The sequence below is a fragment of the Lonchura striata genome, chromosome 5, assembly GCF_046129695.1.
Source record: "Lonchura striata isolate bLonStr1 chromosome 5, bLonStr1.mat, whole genome shotgun sequence".
In the NCBI taxonomy this organism is placed as follows: domain Eukaryota; kingdom Metazoa; phylum Chordata; class Aves; order Passeriformes; family Estrildidae; genus Lonchura; species Lonchura striata.
Window position 1 is genome coordinate 25,836,716 of NC_134607.1, and position 19,722 is coordinate 25,856,437.

The following is a 19,722-nucleotide window of genomic DNA, read 5'->3' on the forward strand; positions in this document are numbered from 1 at the left end:
TTTGAAAATGCTTACATTGCCTGATAAATGAGTGATCATGAAATTGCACAATGGACACTTTTTTGTTTCAAGAAGTAATCTTTTCAATCATACAACTCCCTGTCAGGTAAAGCTTGCTGTGGCTGGTTGTTATTTTGTCAAAGCTCCTGCTTCATTAGAAAAATCTTTCTGTATGATATCTGCATGGATGACTGACGACTGTGGGACTGAAGCCTGAATTATTCTCAACACAGGTTGGCAGTTGGAGGCTGTGTACAAATGTAATTTGAAGCCTTGCACATGTACAGAATGCCAAAAACATTTGTGTTTAAAAAAATCTGTTCACTTTTAATGGATGAGAACATTCTTGAGTCATTTTGAAAGGTGAGACTCATGATGCCAGCTACTTGACATATATTTTTAGAACATTATTGTTGGCAGTTTTTCAGGCTGTTTCAATTTCTAAAGTTATTTTTCAACTTGGTTGTGATCTGTATATTTTGAGAGTTTACAGTATAACATTTTAAATAATTCTTAACACGTGCTCCTCTTGTGAAGTTGTTTGACCCTAGTAGTGATGGCAGGATTCGAGATTTGTGTGTTAAATTGTGGTTTTGTTCTACTGCTGTGGTTATCTACTTGTGATGTGGAATCCCTTTTAATTTATTGCTGTGGGAAAAGTCACAGCTCTCAAGAATTTTCCTGGCAGGCATTGCAATGAATATACCACACAAAGGCATAAATAATGCAAGAAATTTAATACTACTTTGTTGATCAGTTGTAAGATGAAATTGAGCTGTTGGTAACAGGAATGACTAAACCCCACTTTGCAGTGGATGGTATTTCCCAGGATCCTAAAAGCAAGTATTTTGAGTCTTTTGAAAGGGTGTAAACTGGGTTTTCTTTTGTCATGACTTTATAATCTCAGCTGTGGAGGTTCTGGTGTTTCCTATATGTAAAAGGGAATAAATTCTTCCTCTGTAACATTTCACATTGTTTCTGTTTTCTTTGTAGGGCAGAAGAGGTGCCTGCAGCTCAGCAACCTACAAAGCCACAGGCACAAGCCAATGGAACAGGTGAGCTTCATCAGATCTCTAACAGCACCTCAGTTGGATTTTTTCTTTTTTTTTTTTTTTTTTGAGATCCTTAGAAGATCAAATCTTGCTTCTGAAGAAGCTGATTATAAATGACAATTCAAGCAACCTCTCTCTGTACATGATTCTGCATTTACTTTTTTAGTTGACTTAGCATACCTGAGCAAGGAATTTATTGTATATTGTTAGGCCTTTAGGTATGTAATGAAACCTGTTGGCTCACTTCATCATTCTGGCATACCTTGCTGATCCTTGACTTACCAGATAACAGGAGTAATACCTTGAAAAAAAGTTCTGTTTTGTTCTCAATTGCAGAAGGTTTGTTATGCCACTAACCATATTACTGCTTCCTTCGTCTAAAAGAGGAGACATTCTGGAGAAGGAGTAAGATTAAGAGTTATTAACTTGTTAGACACCTACACTGCCACATACATTTCTCAAGCTGATGCTAGTTATGAATTCAATAATTTACTGATGTCTGAAAGAACTTAGGCAACAGTCAAATTCTCAATCTTTCAGTACACTTTTACTTTTTTTCCAACAGCTTGTGATTGAGACTTAGGCTTTTAAATCAGTGGACTAAATCTGAAATTTCCCCTCCTGTACTTCTGTAGTGTCAATGCTTTCTGTTACTTGAGCTACAACATGACATTTTTTTTTCTCTTGTCAAAATTTCTTTCTCAGTATTTTCTGAATTATTAGTGTGTGGGAAGCTACTTCATACTTTTATTCTCAAATGGAAGCGTTGTCCCAGCTGTAAACAGTCACTAAATTCCTTGTTTTTCTGGATTTCATTGTAAATCATTAATAAATGGCTTGATTCTATTTTCTGAGCACCAGTGTTTTTTTTTTCATGAGCTTAAATGCATCATTTTGGCTGTTGTAATTGGATGATGAATCTTCCATGCCTCTGTTTAATCATATATTAATTTAATGGAATTCTGCACTAAATTTGGTCATGGAGTAATTATGACCAGTATCCTCTTTGTGACATTACTGTATTTAGCTATGTTTCCAAATAGTCTGTCTGTTCCTTCTAGACCACAATTTTGTGAGTTACAGATGATTGTTTTGTTCCCACTTGCAGTGCCTTAAGGCTTTTAGCCAAATTTTATTTCCATGTACCCCTATATTATGTAGTATTTTTCCACTGAAACTGACATAAAGTGTGCATCGCTTCATTATTTTACTGTGTAGGCTTCACAGGTAGTATTATGACTGTATATTCCATATATAGAAAGTGGTATATGCAGCATAATTTCTGAAGGCTGATTTAGAAAAAAAAAACCTGCATGGTTTTTTTGTATAACTTGTAAAGACACACACACACACAATCTTTATGAACTATCAGTGGTTGGAAAGTGGAAGTAAAAATACCTCTAGCAGAATCTTGCTTCTGTTCCCACCTCCCTTTCCTGTCAGATCCCTGTGGCTGCAAGGTGGTTGTCCAGCTCTGTGCTCAGGAGTGTTTTGCTTTGCACTTGCTTTTCTCAAGGTGACCCTTCAGCACAACAGGGAGCACTGAGGTTGACGTCAGTCTTTCGTTTACAGAAGTCACTTAACCAGAAAATGTTTTTACTGTGTTTGTTAAAAATTACTGTTTGTTAGGATGTTTTACTCTTTGTACTTTGGGTAATAATATGCTTCCATGTACTGTCCTAAGAGCAGTGCAGGAGTCACCTTTAGTCTTATTTTACCAATTTAATGCCGTTGGGTTCCTGTGCAACAGCAGAAATAAACTGCAAGTTTCCACGAAGAGTGTTGGTGAAGGATGGGGAAGCTGTACAAAGTGCGCTTCCCAAAAAAGCAGTGTGTGTGGGAACAGGCTGGCATTGGTTAAAGATGTCTTCTAGCATTATCCTGATACTTAGTGCTTCTCTTTTATAGATAAGAGCAGTCACACAGTCTCAAGACTCCAGAAGTGGTTTTGTGACAGGTTTGGGGAGTATGTTGAGGACTTCAGATTTCAGCCAGAAGAGAATACAGTGGAAACAGAAGAGCCACTTAGTGCTAGAAGGTAAATTCCTAATGTGAGAAATTGTTGGTGCCTTTACAGATTGGTTTTTTCCCTTACTTTTTTTTCCCTTTGGTTTGAGCAAGTGCTTCAATAACAACTGGTAACAACCAAAAGTACAGGACTACCTCAAAAGTTTTATGACTGCTTTGGACAAAACATGAGATTTTAAGTTTATTTGCTGTCTGAAATAAAATAAGATTTGTATTATTGACCAGGTTTTGTTATATGCCTCCCAGAAACAATGAACAAAGTCTTAGGCTGGAGAGCTTTTAAACTTCAGTTTTCAGTCTGTGCAAGGTAGACTGTATTAATTGCTAGAAACAGATTTTGTAGCAGTCAAGAATTAAGCTTTACACACATATAGTTTATAACTGTGAAGAATATTTCTAGGATCAAATGTATACAAATGTGCACTAGTTGTCTATTTATCAAGTTGCTTTTATCTATTATTTTCCAGGTTGACTGAAAATATGAAAAGATTAAGTAAGTACTTAGCAATATTTTATTCATTGTGTTTGTTCTGGTTTCATTTTGGAGAATACTTGACTTGTTGTTAGTGGTGTACATGCATTGCCTTCAGAATACCTTTTAAAAAATAGTATTAAACTTAAATTTTGGGTGGTTCCTAACTTCCTCTAGGTTAGCCACAAAATCTAGATCCCTATTGTCAGAGGAGCCTGACTCAGAGCTCTCCAGAATGTTGGTGTCACCAGTGATTTCCAGTCTTTCAAGTTTTAATCTTCTCTATGGGCTTGGTGTAGGCTGCTGCAGCAGAGTGGGTGGAAGCAGTGCTTGAGTCCGTGAGCTCTTCCAGTGCCTTGGGTGTGCCCTTCCACTTTCATCTGCTGCTTTGGTTGTGCTGCTGATGCTTAAGGAAATCTAGTACTAATTGCTTAATTACTTCACATAGGAAGTGTGTTTAGGATAGCTGAGTCTCAAGCCAAACAAACTGGGACAGCAAGTCAGAAGCTCTCTTGAAGAAAGACTTGAAAAGTTGCGAGTTCTACTGCAAAAGAGAGTGAAAGCTTCTCAGGCTCTCTGTGCAGGAGGTATCATCATTCTTCTCACCAGTAAAGGCAAAACTGGTGTGGTCCAACAGGGGCCTTGGTGGTCTTGCAGCAGCCCTCTCCTGTTTCCTTGTGTTCCCCAGCTAGTTTGCCCAAGTCGTGAAAGATAGTAAAGGATAAGAGGGTTTTAAGGAGCTGAGGAAGAGCTCCTCTTGCTGGCTGGATGTGTCTGTGTGTAGGCCTCTCCCAGCCCAGGTCAGTGTCCCATGCAGTGACAGCAGGACCAGAGGTCTGCAGAGGTGAGGGACAGACTTCTTCAGGGAGTCATGTGCTGGGTTGCTTGGCTTAGGAAGGGTAAGCAGCAAAGTGCTAGCTATGGGTAGAATCCTGCAGAGATAGAGTCAGGAGATCTTCTCTGGCTTTAATAAATCTGGTGAAGCAGCAGCAAGGCAGGGAAGGGCTCTGATGTTGGCTACCTAGACTGTAGTAAAGCCTTTGATGCTGTTTCACATGGCATTCTCCTGAAGAAAGTGGCTGATCATGGCTTGGATAGGTGTATGCTCTGCTGGGTAGAAAAGTGCCTGATGGCCTGACCCAGAGAGTGGTGGGGGATGGAGCTACATCCACCTGCTCACAAATAGTGTTCCCCAGGGCTCAGTACTGGGGTCTGTTCTGTTTAATATCTTTATCAATGATCTGGACAGCAGGATGGAGTGCTCCCTGTCATTTTGCAGATGACACAAACTTGGATAGGAGTGTTGATCTGATGGTGGGTAGGAAGGCCCTGCAGAGAAAATAATTTAGGGACGTGTTGGATTCAACAATGCTAGGTTAATGGTCGAACACAATGATGATCATAAAGGTCTTTTCCCACCTAAATGATTCTGTGATTCTCAGTTGTTCCTTGGTGGCTTGTAATTCAGTCAGGTTAATGGACATTGTTTTACAATGAGCCAAACTGACCTATACAGTCTCTGGGGTAATGTGAACAAGGCTGAGAACAAGCTGCTTTTAGCATCCTGGGTACCCTTATAAAAGATGTTGATTTTTTTTCCTTTGTCTGTATACTTAAAGGTTGAGATGTAACATTTATTTTGGGTAACACTTCAGTTTTTGGAAGTGCATTCTTTAATAGTTCAGTTACATTGGCAGGTTTATTTTTTTTTTCATTTGGATAAGCCTTTTTCTCATTACATGTCATGAATATTCCTCTAGTTTTCTAATTCGATTGTTTGTAATTTACAAGTGTTTTAACCACTGCCAGCTAATTCTAATATTGTGTTTTTTCTCAACTTCCACTTAGAGAGAGGTGCCAAACCTGTTACAAATTTTGTGAAGAATCTTTCTGCCTTATTAGACTGGTATTCTATCTACACTTCTGCTATTGCCTTTATTGTAAGTTATCCTACTCCTCCAGGAGTAGTAAGAACTTGAAAAAATACATTATTTGCTGAAATTATTTGAAACTGCCATATCTGAGTAGGAGTTGTGCTACAGTTCAAGTCAAATCAAAAAGTGTAATTTCATTTGACACAAAATACCAGTAGTAGTCACTTCTGTTATGTATAAAACCAGTAAAATTTTCCTGGGTGTTTCCTGGGTGTCTTGTAGCATAGTTTTGTAATTGTTAAAATAACTTAGAACTATCTGGGTATTGTTCACTCCTTTCTTGTTTCTCATCTCCCAGTCCTGGTAATTCAATGATCACTTCAGCCTCTGCAAACTTTCTTCTTGTCTAGGGCTGAAATGCTGGTAGTGATTACATTTCATGAAAAGCTATTGTCCCCATCAGGGTTCTTTGCCATTTGTTAGGGTCATACTGATCAGAGTCAAAATGCCTTGATTTCAGTAGGATTCAGTGTGCAAACATTAGGCCTGTGAGCTAAGTTTGAGCCTTTCTATGCTATCTTAATGAGGTTTGGATGCTGCAAAGAGACATAAGTATCCAGTGGAGTTTTGATTTGTTTTCCTTCCTCCTATTGTTAATTAAATTATCTAAATTCTTTCAGTCATAGTGTATATTAAATGAATTTCTGTCAAAGGAATTGGCAATAGCTGTGTGGTGAAAATGTCACTCACCTTATTGTTAAATAATACCTCCCTGTAAGTTACAGACCTTCTGCTATTTTGCATGGCACAGCTGAAGGAATACTGAGGAGGAGACACTCCTCCCAGTGCCCTCTGTCTGTCCCTTCTCTGTATCTGTTGATTTTTCTATTGCCTGACCTGGTAAGCCCATTTTTAAGAGAAAAACTGAAAGAAAAAACTTGAGCTGGTTTTTTTGAAAGCTCTGGGACCTGGGAGCCAGAGCAATGTTTCACTTTGGGGTTATCAGTAAAAACTCTATTGTCTCTCACAGAGAGACTGTAGTCTCTGTTTTCAGAAGCTGGGAGGAAAATATCTTTTGAAGCTTTTTGTGTTTGTACTTTTTACATAAAATCTGTTCTCCTGCAATCTTTTTATTTAGTCTTGGTAAAAATTTGGGATTTAATTTACCTGAAATAATAGTGAGAGAGTTTATCCTTTTGCCCAGTATGGGGCTAATTGCTGTAATTCCACTTCCATACCATGGCTTCTGTGCCATTGCTGACCAAATCATGGTCACATAGCAGATTCATAGATTTGAGGGTTTACCTCTTTTTATTTCCTCCTACCCTTTCAAGTAATTGTAGTGTTGAAAATACTCTCTCTGAGGCAACTGAGATCTAGTTAAATGTCATCTCTGGAGATTTGGTTCATTCTTAGTTTTGGTTTTTCATTCCTGAATGTGGGGCTGTTTTCAGTTACAGAATGGCTAAAATTTATTACCTTTTTTTAATATGAATTGGATGGCTCTGAGCCCAACAGCACAGTGGGAAGTGGTATTTCATGTAACTCACTGTACTCCAGTTTGTAATCCACATCTCTCTTTGTTTTTTCTTCTTAATCTGCAGATTTACATCAATGCTGTATGGCATGGCTGGGCCATTCCTATGTTCTTATTTTTAGCAATTTTGAGGTTATCCCTAAATTACCTCATAGCCAGGTATTTGCATAAATACTAGCTTACTTAAGTAATGCTTTGTTTGAAAGATGTTTTGTTATTCTTGCACTGAGTTGTAAACTGCTACCTTTTCTAATATTGTGAGTTACATTTAAGACAGTGAAATTCAAACTCAAATATCCTAAGTATCATTGCTCAGTTTCTATAATCTACTATTATTGGGAATTATCTTTGTATCCTGTGACTTGGGTTATCATAAACAATGTTGCATGGTCTCAGACAAATCCCTCAACACACTAAAATTCTAATATTTCTAATTCTGCAATATTTAGAGTACTTGAAGAACATCACCTTCAATATTGAAGCTTGCTGTTTTTCCCAGCAGAGAATGTTTACCTAGGCCTAAAATGGCAGTTGAAATACTCTTGAAATACTTTATTCAAAGTATCTTCCATTTGTAAAGTCAATCTCTTCTACAAATTAAAATGGGTGTTTTTTTAATGCACCTTAAAATGGCATAAAGGACCTTAATGTGCATATTGTAAAATACTTTTCTGACTTCTTAATTGATCTTTCTGTTTGACATTGTATTCCCTGGAAATTGCTGGTAGCAAATAGGCTTCTAAATATGTTGATGTAATTTTCTTCACATGAAAAAATAAGAGAAAAATATTCCTAATTCTTTAGGCCATGCACACCATTAGCTTTTGTTATAAAACCCACAAGCAGTGATTCTGTTTAGTATCTACTTAACTAATATTTTTAAAGCTGTCTGTTGGCCACTTGTGCTTCTGTTATGTTGTGGGTTCTTTGTTAATTTGGGGATTATATTATTTGGTTTTAAGCCATAAGTGTTTATTGCATAAAACTGCTTTTTAACCTTTTACAAATAATCCATGTTGATGGATGGAGTTCTTGCTCTCTTTAACTATTTCCATCATTCCTAGGGGTTGGAGAATACAGTGGAGCATTGTGCCTGAAGTTTCTGAGCACATGGTAGGTCTTTGATCAGCTTCACCTGTATGCCTGCAAAATAATTACACCTTTAAACCTTCCTCTGTGTTTGTGTGGGTAGCTGGAAAGGAAGGAAGAGCAAGCTGCAAGTGAAGACACTACATTTTTTTTCTTTCCCTTGTAATTTACAAGTCTTTACTAACAGCACTCTTGTGTTCAGATGCTTCACCCTAAAATATTCCAAACTTAAAACACATTTCTGAAATAAATTTTAATTTATCAGCTTGGGACAAATTAGGTCCTGGGGATCTTCAAGAAGTCTTGCATTCTGTTTTCTTTAAGAACATCAAGTCCATCTGTTAATTCAGCATTGCCAGCCCCATCACTGGGTCAGGGTACATGTCCCTAAGTGGCAGATCTAAGTGTCATTTAAATACTTCCAGGGATAGTGGCTCCACTTCCCTGGGCGGCCTGTTTCAAGGCTTGACAACCCTTTTAATGAACAAATTTTTCTGAATAGCTGATCTACATCCCCCCTGGCAAAGTTTGGGGCCATTTCCTCTTGATCTGTCACTTGATACCTGAGAGAGAAGACTGACCCCCCCACCTCACTACAACTACTTTTCAGATAGTTGTAGAGAATGATAAAGTCTCCCCTGAGCCCCCCAAAACATTAGAAACTAAAAATAACCAGCAATGAAAAACATAAAAAGTAGATCTGAAACAAGGGAGGAAAATGGTAAATGTAGAGACTATTAAAAGTGAGATGAGTATTGCTAAGAATGTTGAGGGGTCACCTTGTTCTGACAAGTTTTGTAAAATACATTTTATCTGAGCTGTAAATGAATGGATTGTCTCTTCCTTGCCTAAGGAGCACCCAAAAGAGGACCTGACCGTGTCTGAAAAGTTCCAGCTTGTTCTAGACGTGGCTCAGAAGGCTCAGGTACTGTGCTGCTCTTGGGCTGCCCCCTTAGAAACAGGGGGGTTTGTGGTCCACGTGCTCAGAGGAGGTTGTTACACAGCATGTGAAAACAAATGCGTGAAGAAGAAATGCTCTTGCAAAGGGAACTTTACTTGTGAGCAGTGGAGATCTCAGGAAGATTCCTGGAGCTTCTGAAATGGCATGATGCTTCTGAGAATGGGTTGTGGTTCTCTGACTGCAGCTCTGAGCAAACTCCACAGGGGAACAGAAGCAACTTCTCACAGTTTTCTACCTTATATATCATATAAGCTTCTGATAATGTAGATTGGGTGGTGAATCTTTAAGTTGTACTGGAGTGTGGATCCATCTCCTAAATTTGCTAGTCGTAGAACTGATGTAGGAGACTCTGTTCCTTTAAGATTTAGCTGAAGGCTGTGGTCTGTTTAGCTGTATTAAATCAACAGTTTGCACTGTCTGTAAAACAGCATGTTTTAAAAAACTCCACTCCCTCCAAGCCTTGAAATCTGCTGGTACTGGGGAGGCTGAAGGAAGGTTTTCTCCCAGCTCCCTGAGTTGGATGAGGTAGCAGCTGAGTGACTGCACCATCCAGTTGAACTGCAGCCTTGTGCCATGCTCGATGATGTGCTGATGAGAGAAGGGGTTTAACCTTCCCTACTAACTGTGACTGCTCAGCTCCTTCCTTCTGCTGGGGTGGTGCATATGTTTATATGAGCACTTTTGGAAATTTATTGGAAATGTGAAATTTTCGGGTGCTCTGGCAGAGAATATGGCCTGAGTCCTGAGCAGGGGTCAATTGTCTCCCCATTTGCTGGAATTAGTTGAGATCTATTGTCTCCAATGGTTTATTATAAAACATGAAAATGGTCTGTTTCCAAGAAGCTAATAGTCCTTTCGATGAACTCAGTTACAACTTCCTGAAATTTCAGCACCCAAAATGTCTGAAGAAACCTTCAGTTTTTTTACCTACCAACAGAAGCTCTTCACTCTTAGATTGGCAGCTTAATTTAAAATATTGGCAGTAATGTAAATGCTTTTCAGTCATGACAGTGGGATCAAATAGTTTTCTTCACTTGTAATAATCAATCACAAGTTACAGAACAAGGTTAAATGAGATGGAATTCATCATCTGTTGCCGTTCTGTTCTGTATTTACTCAGTTGTGAAGTATAAAAATAGCTAAAAATTAGTTTAAAAAAAAATCACTTCTGGGAATTGGTTGCCAACAAAGTCAGAAAGCTATTTGTTTTCATTATGTGGACAAAAAACTCCAAAACAATGCAGGACTTGATTTTAATTCTCTTGCTTCTTATGCAGAACCTTTTTGGCAAGATGGCAGACATATTGGAAAAATTTAAAAAGTAAGTTATCTGATATGAGATTTTCCTCCCTTTTAAAACAAGACTCTACTAATATCTGTAACACTGGTAATAAAATTTTGCTTATTTTTTCTTTTCAGCTTGTTCATGTGGGTCCAGCCAGAAATTACACAGAAGCTCTACATTGCTCTATGGGCAGCTTTTATTGCATCCTGCTTTTTGCCCTACAGGATTCTTGGGCTTGCATTGGGTAAACACAATAAATAATTCATCTTACAGTCTAGACTTAATGGTTAAAACTTACATGATCTTTAGAAGGAGAATTTTAGAGTTTAAGGGAGAAAACCTGCATTAATAAATCATGCTGTGTTTTAAAGTATTTTCATTGTGCTTGGCATCATTTGTCATGACTATTTTGAAAACCATCTCAGTGTGTAATAGGAAAAGACTGAACAATGCTTTTGCTTCTTGAGGAGAAGTCTATGATAAGCTGTTAATTTAGAATTTCTCAGACTGTCATCTCCAAGGCTTCTGGAAAATCCTCTATGTTGAAGGCTTTTTGCTCATACATCCTTGTAGATTAAATATGTGGCTTTATACAGGAAGCATGAAAATGACAATGTAGGCAAAAAGTAAAAGAGTTAGTGGGATTCCTGGTAAAACTTGGAGGATGGGCAAAATAAACAGATTACTGTGGATCTGTTACAGATGCTCAGTCTCAGCTGGGAATTGAGAAAAGGGTTCTCACTACATCATGAGACTCTTTGCTAATATATGAAGCCCTGTACTGTGAACCAAAAACTCTAATTTTTTCATTAAAGTAATGATGTAATCAACTTAGTATTACTTTTAGAGTCACTGAACTTCAAATTTTGTTAGCTTGAACATATATGTAGGTTTGCTTGACACAGCAATTGAATTTAGATGTGTGAGGAATAATTTTTTGACTCTTAGGAGATACAAATTCCACTCAGTAAAGTTTTGGGTGAGAATTTTAAGCCCATATTGAATGGCAGAAGGCAAGGAAATAACTTGTATAAGATAAGAGTTGGGACTGGAAGACAGAGTTATATGTAGTACATGAGAGCCCTCTGTTGCCATTAAAATTCTTGCAGGAGCTGCATAGTTGAATGTTCTGGTGTTTTTTCTTTTGGTAGTATATAATGTTTTCAGAATGCTTCTGGTAATAAGGAACATATGTTTGAATTATTCAAATGTTCTTCTGCATAATAGTGGCTATGTAAATGTTTAAAAGAACTGGGGATGGGAAGGAAAGAAAAATAATTTTCTGGTGTTGAAAGAAGAATAACAAAATAGTAAACCTAAGAGAATGGTTTTAATACTGTGACTAAGTATACAGGATTCAGTTTCATTTGTGAACTTTTGAAAATATGATCAAAACAGTGATGTTCTTAATGCCTCTTCAGCATTCAAACTGAAGTGACCTTTTTTTCAGGACTCTATGCTGGAATCAAGTTTTTCCTTATTGATTTTATCTTCAAACGATGCCCCAGACTAAGAGCTAAGTATGATACTCCTTATATCATCTGGATAAGTCTCCTGACAGATCCTCAGCTCAAAGAAAGATCTAATGCTACAGTGTCCAGACGGGTAAGGGTAATAAATCTTTTTGTCCCTATGTTCCCAGCTTCTGAAAATCAGATCCCTTTTTCCCTTTTCCTTTTCTCCAGTGACTAGAGCACATTAAAGAGAAGGTTAATTAAATCTTTACAATCAATGTTAGTTGATTGTAATATCCCTTTTTTATTATTTTCAAGATTTACAGTTCTTCTATGGATTCTGTTTCTTGTATGAAAGGAATCAGTTATCCAAAATGTGTATTTATGTATAGATGTACTGTGAATCATGAAGCTAAACACACAAATATAACACCATCCATATTAATACTAATTTCTTTTAATCTACATTCTCTGTAATTCTGTTGTCAAATACAGTCTTTTTGTATCCACTTTCTCTATTCTTAGACATTCATTTTCAGTGGAAATTTACATACTTACTTAAATTGAAGTGCAGTTAAAAATAGATAAAGGCTTGAGTATAATATGCAGCTTTCTAATGGGATAATCACTAACAAAGGTAGTAAGGTAGTTTACATATTTAGACATGATGTCTCATGGTTATTTGTATTAGGTGACCTTTTAGCATAGTGGTGATAAATCACTTCATGTTCGTACTCCAGGAGTACATTTTCTTTTTGCTAAAATGTCAAAGTTAAATCACTAAGTATTGTGTTTTGTGCATCTTTGGTAATTTTTTTGGGGGCTTGACATGGTAACTGAGTCAGGGTTTTTCATATCTCTGGATTTGTCAATATTTATTAGTTTAAAAATTAAAATAGTTGTAGTAAACCTTGCATCTAATGCCATTTTAGCATTTGCTTAATGCCTCTTAGCACAATATCTAATTGCATTCTTGGAGTTTCTGAGTACTGTCTGAAATGCACAGTACTGAGCAGTAATTCAGTCTTGGTATACAACTGGGAGAGCAAAAGGGAGGAGCACATGACCCCTCAGTTGTTCAGAGGAAATCTGGGGCTAGGGGTGGTGGAGCAGAGGGTGGTAAAAGAACTGCAGCACAATTGACTATTTCAGAAGGAAGTGGACAAGGACAGTCTATTACAGAAAGTGAGTCTTCTGCTCCTGTTTTCCAAGGGATGAGACGGATTAATAAGCACTTGGATTAAGCCATCCATGGCCTGTATTTCTCTTGCTTGCAGAAGATGATCTTAAAAGCTTCTGTGGTTCTCACATTTACAGGTTCTTTCACATACTTGGTAGTTGTGACATCATATTGCTAAATCTCTCTAATCTGCCTTAGAGGTGGAAAGATTCTGAATTGTCTGAAAAGATTTTGAATTGATTGATTCAATTCAACTTGAATCCATAAACTTAGAGACTAATTATTCCTTTTGGCTTTTCTTCATGGCTTTAATTTTGCAAGTAGAGACAGGGTTTTTGTACTACCAGGTCTGGCTCAGTGGCCTTGGCCTGGAAAGGATGGGCAGGACTGCATTACCTGCTTCCAAATGCCTTTGAAAACATGAACTTGATCTCAGTAATTTTAGAAAAACTTTCTTAGCCCTTTCTTATCCATGCAAACGTCATAGTATGAAAAATAGATTTTTGTACTAAAAAGTAAAAGCCAAAGAGGGTTAATTTTTTTTCATAGCAAAGGCAGAGCCCAAAAGCATATAGTGCCAGCATGTGTGCCTTCACTTCAGCTTCTTATTATTAAACAGTGTACAAGACAGAGTAAACTTAGACACAATGCAATATTAATTGCCTGTACCATCACTCTGACCTTGTGTCCATAGAGAACAGTCCTGACAGCAGTATCTGATGGGTAAAGGTTGTATGTCAAAAGCTGATGACAGATCAAGTGAAAAGGAGTTACCTCTAGGTTGTTGGTGATGTTTTTAGACAGTCAGGACTCTTCCAGCATTACAAATCCAGTCACTTCCAGTTAGATTTAAGGCTTAGCGAAATGCTTTTCTCTTAGTGATTGACCATTGGTTGTCTCAAGCCTGAGTGGTAAAGAGGAAACATTTGCATGTGTTAGGCAGGACTAGAAGTAAGGACAGAACTACTCACATTTTCAGCCACGAGATGGGTAATTGTACTGAAGTTTAAACTCCATTTTTTTTTTAATCTCTTTATATAACAAGTAGGTAGGAAACAGTGTAGCAGAGAGAAGAAATAGTCCTTAATCCAGCACAAAGAACATTAGACCTCTTGCTTTGATCATTTTTGTATTCTGGGCCATGGTGCTTCACCTGGTTGTGTGCATGTGCAGCCCAATAGCTTGTCTAAGAAGGCCTTCAGAAAATTCTTTTCAACTTTAGTTGCACACAGATTGTTGAAGAAGCTATTATTTTCCTTGGTTCCAGGGACTCAGCACTGCAGAAGTGATAATAGTTACTATCAGCCATGTTAACTTGCTTTATTTTTTTCCCCTGAAGCATCATTGTCTTACAGGTACACTAAAAAGGCAGACTGCAGGAGCCCTCTGCTGTGCCTGTTTTGTCAGTCTGGTTTCTAGTTAGCAGTTGCACTTTTCATGTTTTCATTTGCTTTGGATTTCTTTTCTTAGTGTGTAAATCCTGGGAGGTGTTGAGTGCTGCCAATTCAGTGCAAAGTAACAAAAAAAAAGCTGCTGAAGCTACTTGGCTTTCAGCAGCATTGGGCCTTTACAGAAGAAGAGTTTAGTCCTGAGCTTCCAGGCTGTCAGCTTGCCAATTGTTTAACTGCATGTGCATGGTAGGGCTAAGCAGAGCTGCTAGTGCTAGCTTTTGGAATCATGTTTTACCCCACCAAGATGAAAATGAAAATACAGGCAAGCTTTCCAAAAGAAACTGTCTGCTGAACTTCCAGAAGCAAGGCTTGTTGCCAGAGCAGTCTCCAGTGGTTAAAGAGCTCTGTTTAAAACTAGATTTTACTCAAATACTTTGGTTTTAGGAACTCCATACTAGGATACATACAAGGATGCCAGCAGCCATTCAGATTTTATTTTATGTGTCAACACTCTCAAAATTCAGTACAACTTCAAAGCACAGAAAAGATGAATGCTTCTAATGTAACCTGAATAAATTGAACTGGTGTGCTCTACCCACTCGTAACTCTTTTTTAATTGCATTCATTTAGCATAGTCTCTTGGTTTGTGAGCAAAATCTTGCAGTGCCACTTGGTTCATGTTTTATTCTGTGTATTATACTGTTAAATAGATTTCACTTTTTTTCTTTTGTCACTGTCACATTTGTGTTGTTTGTTTCTTTTCCTGCTAGCTGTCAGGGCATGAAAAGGTATGGATCATAGTGTGGAAAATTTCCTTTCATTTTCAGCATTTGCATTCATAATGAGTTTATGCTGTTCTGTGTGGCTTTTTTTTTCTCTTTTTTTTTTCCTAAACTTCTTTTGTGCAGTAATACTTTGTTTATCTCTTGAAAACAAGCTGAGTACTGATTATATATTGTCTATTAGTAGTCCCACTAGTTACAATCATTGGAGCTGTTTGCAGTGAGTTAGCTGTATCTAATGAGACATAGCCTTTACTGTAGAAAAATGGTATTTTAAGATAGGTACATTTAGCACCATGTGCTTCACCCCACTAAAGTGTGTCCATCAAAGGGTAGCACTTTGAAAGGTTGTGTTCAGGTACCATATTAGAGGCTTATGCTCTAGCAGCAGCATAGTGCAGTAGTCCGAAGTTAATTTATGGAAGTAGTTAATGAAAATTGTTGTATTATAGATTTTTTTTTTTTTAGAAAGCATAGTTAGCTAAATTTTTTTAAGAGTGTAGCTTAAATGTTGCTGCTCAGATTTTGGAATCATGTTTCTTTTTCTGCAGCTTCAAACAGCAGCCTCCAGGAGTTATGTGGGCTCAAGTGCTCCAACTGGAATTAGCAAAGATGAAGACACAAGTCGTTTTCATACCACCAAGAGAGGAAATTTCCATGAAGTTTTTAACCTGTCAGAGAATGAACGTCCTTTGCCAGGTATGATGCCACAGGAAGGCTACATTAGTATAATATTTTTTAAAAAGCCAAGGACAGTTTAAAGTTTAATTCATTTTCTGTGCATTGTATAGGTGTAAGCTTTTGATTTAAAGGTCTTGCTTTAAATTAGGATGAATGGAAGTCTCTTTCATCCCATACCCTTACAGCTCTTTGAAAGAGTGCACAGCCTGCTGTTCCTTTTATGGTTATGCAAATCCAGTAGTCAAGTTAAAGGAAATAATTGTGTGGGTGGTTTTTATTTTGTTTTTTTTTTTTTTTTTCAAAATGAGTCTTAAAACAGATGTTATGGTGTCTAGAACACCTGATTTAGGCTTTTCTTTCTAAGCACTTTTAGGTATCTAAAGTTTAATATTAATTTTCATATTCTGTGTTTTCTATTGTATAAGGAGAGTGTTGGGGATAGTGCCAGTGTCTCTTTTTCTTGGAGTAGGATTTCTTGTTTTGACTTTTTCAGTGTGTGAAAATGGCTGGCGCTGTTGCTTGATTAACAGAGATCGGAAGATGCCTACAGACTACATCAGGAATGGAGTTCTTTATGTCACAGAAAAGTGAGTCGCTGCACTCCACGCCTTTCTTAGGAGGGAAGTTTGAGACATTAAAGCATTTGAATCTAAAAAGGGTACTTTAATAATGTTTTGAAACAAAAATGCCATTTCAAAGTGCTTTGCAACTTCAAGGAAGCATCAAAGGAGAGGGAGAGCTGAACCTGTTCTGTGGCTATGCTTAATAGATGAGATTTTGCCTTGGTAAGGCTTGCATAGGAATGCAAAGTAGCTCTGTACAGACAGCTGCTAGAAGCTGCAGTTCTTGATGTGGATAACGTACTAACTGTATAGATACTAGAAAAGAAACCTAAAACCTAAGTGAATGTTGAAAATTGTGATCAACAACTATTTGACACATACTCTTAGTTTGGGGCTTTTTTTAAAGCAAGCTGAACATATAACTTCCCTGAAATAAAGCAACAAAAAAAACCCCCCTGAAAATTAAGCCTTGGATTCAGACTTTTATGGGTGAGCGGTTGTTTTTTAAATTTCCTTACTTACCTCCCAGCCTCCCAGGACTGAATAGCTATGGTCATTACTGTTTGGGTCTTGCACTTAAGTTCCTTTGGAGTGTAATGAAAGGAAGTAAAACTCATCTGTATGCAGTGTCACGTAGTGATGGAGGCTGCTCTCCAATGTTTAGAAATCTGAGCTTTTGTCTGCAGCACAATAACATGAAATTAACACAGTGTTTCTCATTAGTCTTCTTTTAGGATGGTGAAAGACGTATAAGCCTTTTGACATTTGGTATTTCAACTGTTTAAGGATATATGTCCCTTGTGTGTCTTTAAAATGCTTGTCAGGTTTAACCATTCAGTGCAGTAATAAAAACACAAGAATTCTTATGTGTGTATGCACACTGTATGTTCTGGGCTTTCAGACACACCAGCCAGTTGTTAGAATTTATAAATGTTTGTGCTAAGTTAGAAGCCATAACTGAACTGAATGTCTTTTTTTATTTTGAAAGTTACTTTAACTTCAAACTTCAAAGGGACAAGAGAATATTTGAGAAATTTATTTTAAAACACTCTATCTAAATGAACACTTTCTTTTCTTGTTTCCAGTTACTTGTGCTTTGAAAGCTCAAAATCGGGCTCATCAAAAAGAAATAAAGTTATAAAGCTGTCAGACATAACAGATATCCAAAAGGTATGCCTGGTTAGTGTTTTAAAATAGAGGAGAAAGCTGGTTTTCTGTTCAGCTAGTCATGTTTTGCATTTGTGCTTTTGTTATTTTGGAAAAAACATGCCATGATAATTTGTGTAAGTGGAATTTAATTCTCTGATTATGAATGTTTCACAGAACTGCTTTTTCAGACTCAGCACAAGCAAATTTGCAATGAGCATGAAGACAAACTAGTTTACTAAACCCTTACACTTATGCAGTTTTTTAAATTAAGTTACATTGTTTACTAACGCTAGTGTTGACCAGAGCTGTGTAGGCCTTAAAAAGATCTATTGGTAGCAGGAATTCTGTATTACTAACTTCAGTTTGAGTGTGAATATTTATAGATGCACCATCTTAAAAGTGTTTGCCTCAGAGGGAGGCAGAATTGCTGTCAGTGGAGAAAGGTAGATGACTGGAATAGCCAGACTGGCATGGGCTGGAGTTTCATCTGGTTGGGACCCATCAGTAACAGAGGCAAGAAGTGGAAGGTTGGAAGCATAGCAAGGGCAGTTTTGTCCTTCCTCTGGTTGAGGTTTTTCAGCCTGTGATTACGAATGGCTTTATTGGTGCCTCACACCACTCTCTATGGCCTTTATTTGTTAGCCTTTCTGAACTTGTCCCTATCTTGAACACAGACACCCTTGCTTTCTGCTGCATCATATTACCACAGATTAAATCATGTTGAGCAAAGAAACACCTCAGCCTGTGTCTATTACTGCAGAAGTACCTCCAGATTTTCAAATTAATTCCTTCTATTTCTATGACATGTCTGTAAAGCAGACAGCTTATGCTCAAATTGAACATTCCTACTGGAATTAAAAATTCATATTAATGGATTTCAAACATCATACTTCAACTTACTTTGTTGTTCGGTACGCCTTTACTGCCATAAAGTTTCTTTTGCATCTGTGTAGTGTTTTTAATGAAGACGAGACAGGGATCATGCAGTCAAGCATAAAAAAGTACTGTGCCTGGTTTTATTTGGAGGTGGGAAGCCCAGGTCTGACTTTAATGTCACTTTCTCCCTGTGAATACTCTCAGGTTCAGCCAACTGTATTCCTTCTTATCTGTATTCCTTCTTATCAGTCTTCCTTCTTATCTGTATTCTTTCTACAAAAACAAGCAAGCAATCCACCTGTGGCACTGGGTACTATGGTTTAGTTGACATGGTGGTGTTTGTTTAAAGGTTGGAGCACTTTTTCAACCTTAATGATGACTCTGTGATACCCTGTTTTCCATCTAATTTTGAAAAAGAAGCTTTTTCTGGTCTGCTTGCTGTGCCTGTGAAGAGTGGATGGATGTCAGCTGTGGGAGGTGCACACAGGCCGTGTCACTGTGCTGTGCCCTGCCCACCCCATCGGGCTGGCTCAGCTCTGTGTGCTGGAGCAGGACTGATGCTCCCGGTGGGGCTGGGGCTGCTTCCAGCAGGGTGGGTGTTCCTGTGTTGCTGCAGCTCGTGGGAGGAAGTGCAGAGAAGGGTCCTGGCTGTCTGGCTGAGGCTGTACCCAGCGAGTCCAGGAGAATGAGACTCCAGAGAATGGCAGCTGGCTTCATCCTGGTTTTAGTAGAGGTCTCTTAGTTGTGGCTGGGAGGACATGCCAGTGATAGATTGTGTAACCTCTGCAGCAACTTTTGCTATTGTTCAGTACAGAAGGTATCTTATGTCTTTGTGTGTGGCTTTTTTTGCTTTTTTTTAGTATAAAGTACTCTCTGTTCTCCCGGGATCAGGGATGGGTATTGCTGTATCAACACCATCTACACAGAAAGTAAGTAGCTGGCTGTATCTGTATTGCTGTGTTGGATTTCTTACCTTTTTCTCCAGCATAAAGGCTTTTTTGTCCCTTTATGCCAGTGGCTGGCTTTTTTTTCTCTTTAAAAAATTCACTTGTCTATTATTCAGTATGTTTGTCTTCAGAATTTTAATGAATTAAATATTCAACTTGGTCTGCTGTGTCTGGAGTGTTTTACTCTGACACTTTAGAAAGCTTTTCCCCAGCATCCTACATCAGGAGCATGCAGTCTGCTACGCAGTCTGAAACAAAAAGCTGTTGGCTTGAGAGTGTCCATGGGGGAGGAGGCTTTCAGGTGGAATGAATTGACCCTCAGATGAAGTTTTTAAGGAAGTGAAAAATATTAGAAAATATGCCACATGGTCAAAGATTTAATAGAGAGAAGGATTATTTTG

The 19,722-nt window shown here is 37.9% G+C and overlaps 1 protein-coding gene across 1 annotated transcript in view; it reads left to right on the forward strand.

The window, feature by feature from the left end:
• Positions 1–19,722, forward strand: part of GRAMD4 (GRAM domain containing 4) — a 74,865-nt gene that overhangs the window by 51,142 nt on the left and 4,001 nt on the right. The window contains exons 5-18 of the mRNA XM_021524821.3: positions 994–1,055; positions 2,961–3,090; positions 3,548–3,573; positions 5,401–5,492; positions 7,031–7,122; positions 8,028–8,076; positions 8,906–8,977; positions 10,291–10,334; positions 10,433–10,542; positions 11,749–11,903; positions 15,657–15,804; positions 16,280–16,373; positions 17,435–17,519; positions 19,235–19,303. Coding sequence (XP_021380496.1) covers positions 994–1,055; positions 2,961–3,090; positions 3,548–3,573; positions 5,401–5,492; positions 7,031–7,122; positions 8,028–8,076; positions 8,906–8,977; positions 10,291–10,334; positions 10,433–10,542; positions 11,749–11,903; positions 15,657–15,804; positions 16,280–16,373; positions 17,435–17,519; positions 19,235–19,303 — 1,228 coding nt within the window. The remainder of the gene's footprint in view (positions 1–993; positions 1,056–2,960; positions 3,091–3,547; positions 3,574–5,400; positions 5,493–7,030; positions 7,123–8,027; positions 8,077–8,905; positions 8,978–10,290; positions 10,335–10,432; positions 10,543–11,748; positions 11,904–15,656; positions 15,805–16,279; positions 16,374–17,434; positions 17,520–19,234; positions 19,304–19,722) is intronic.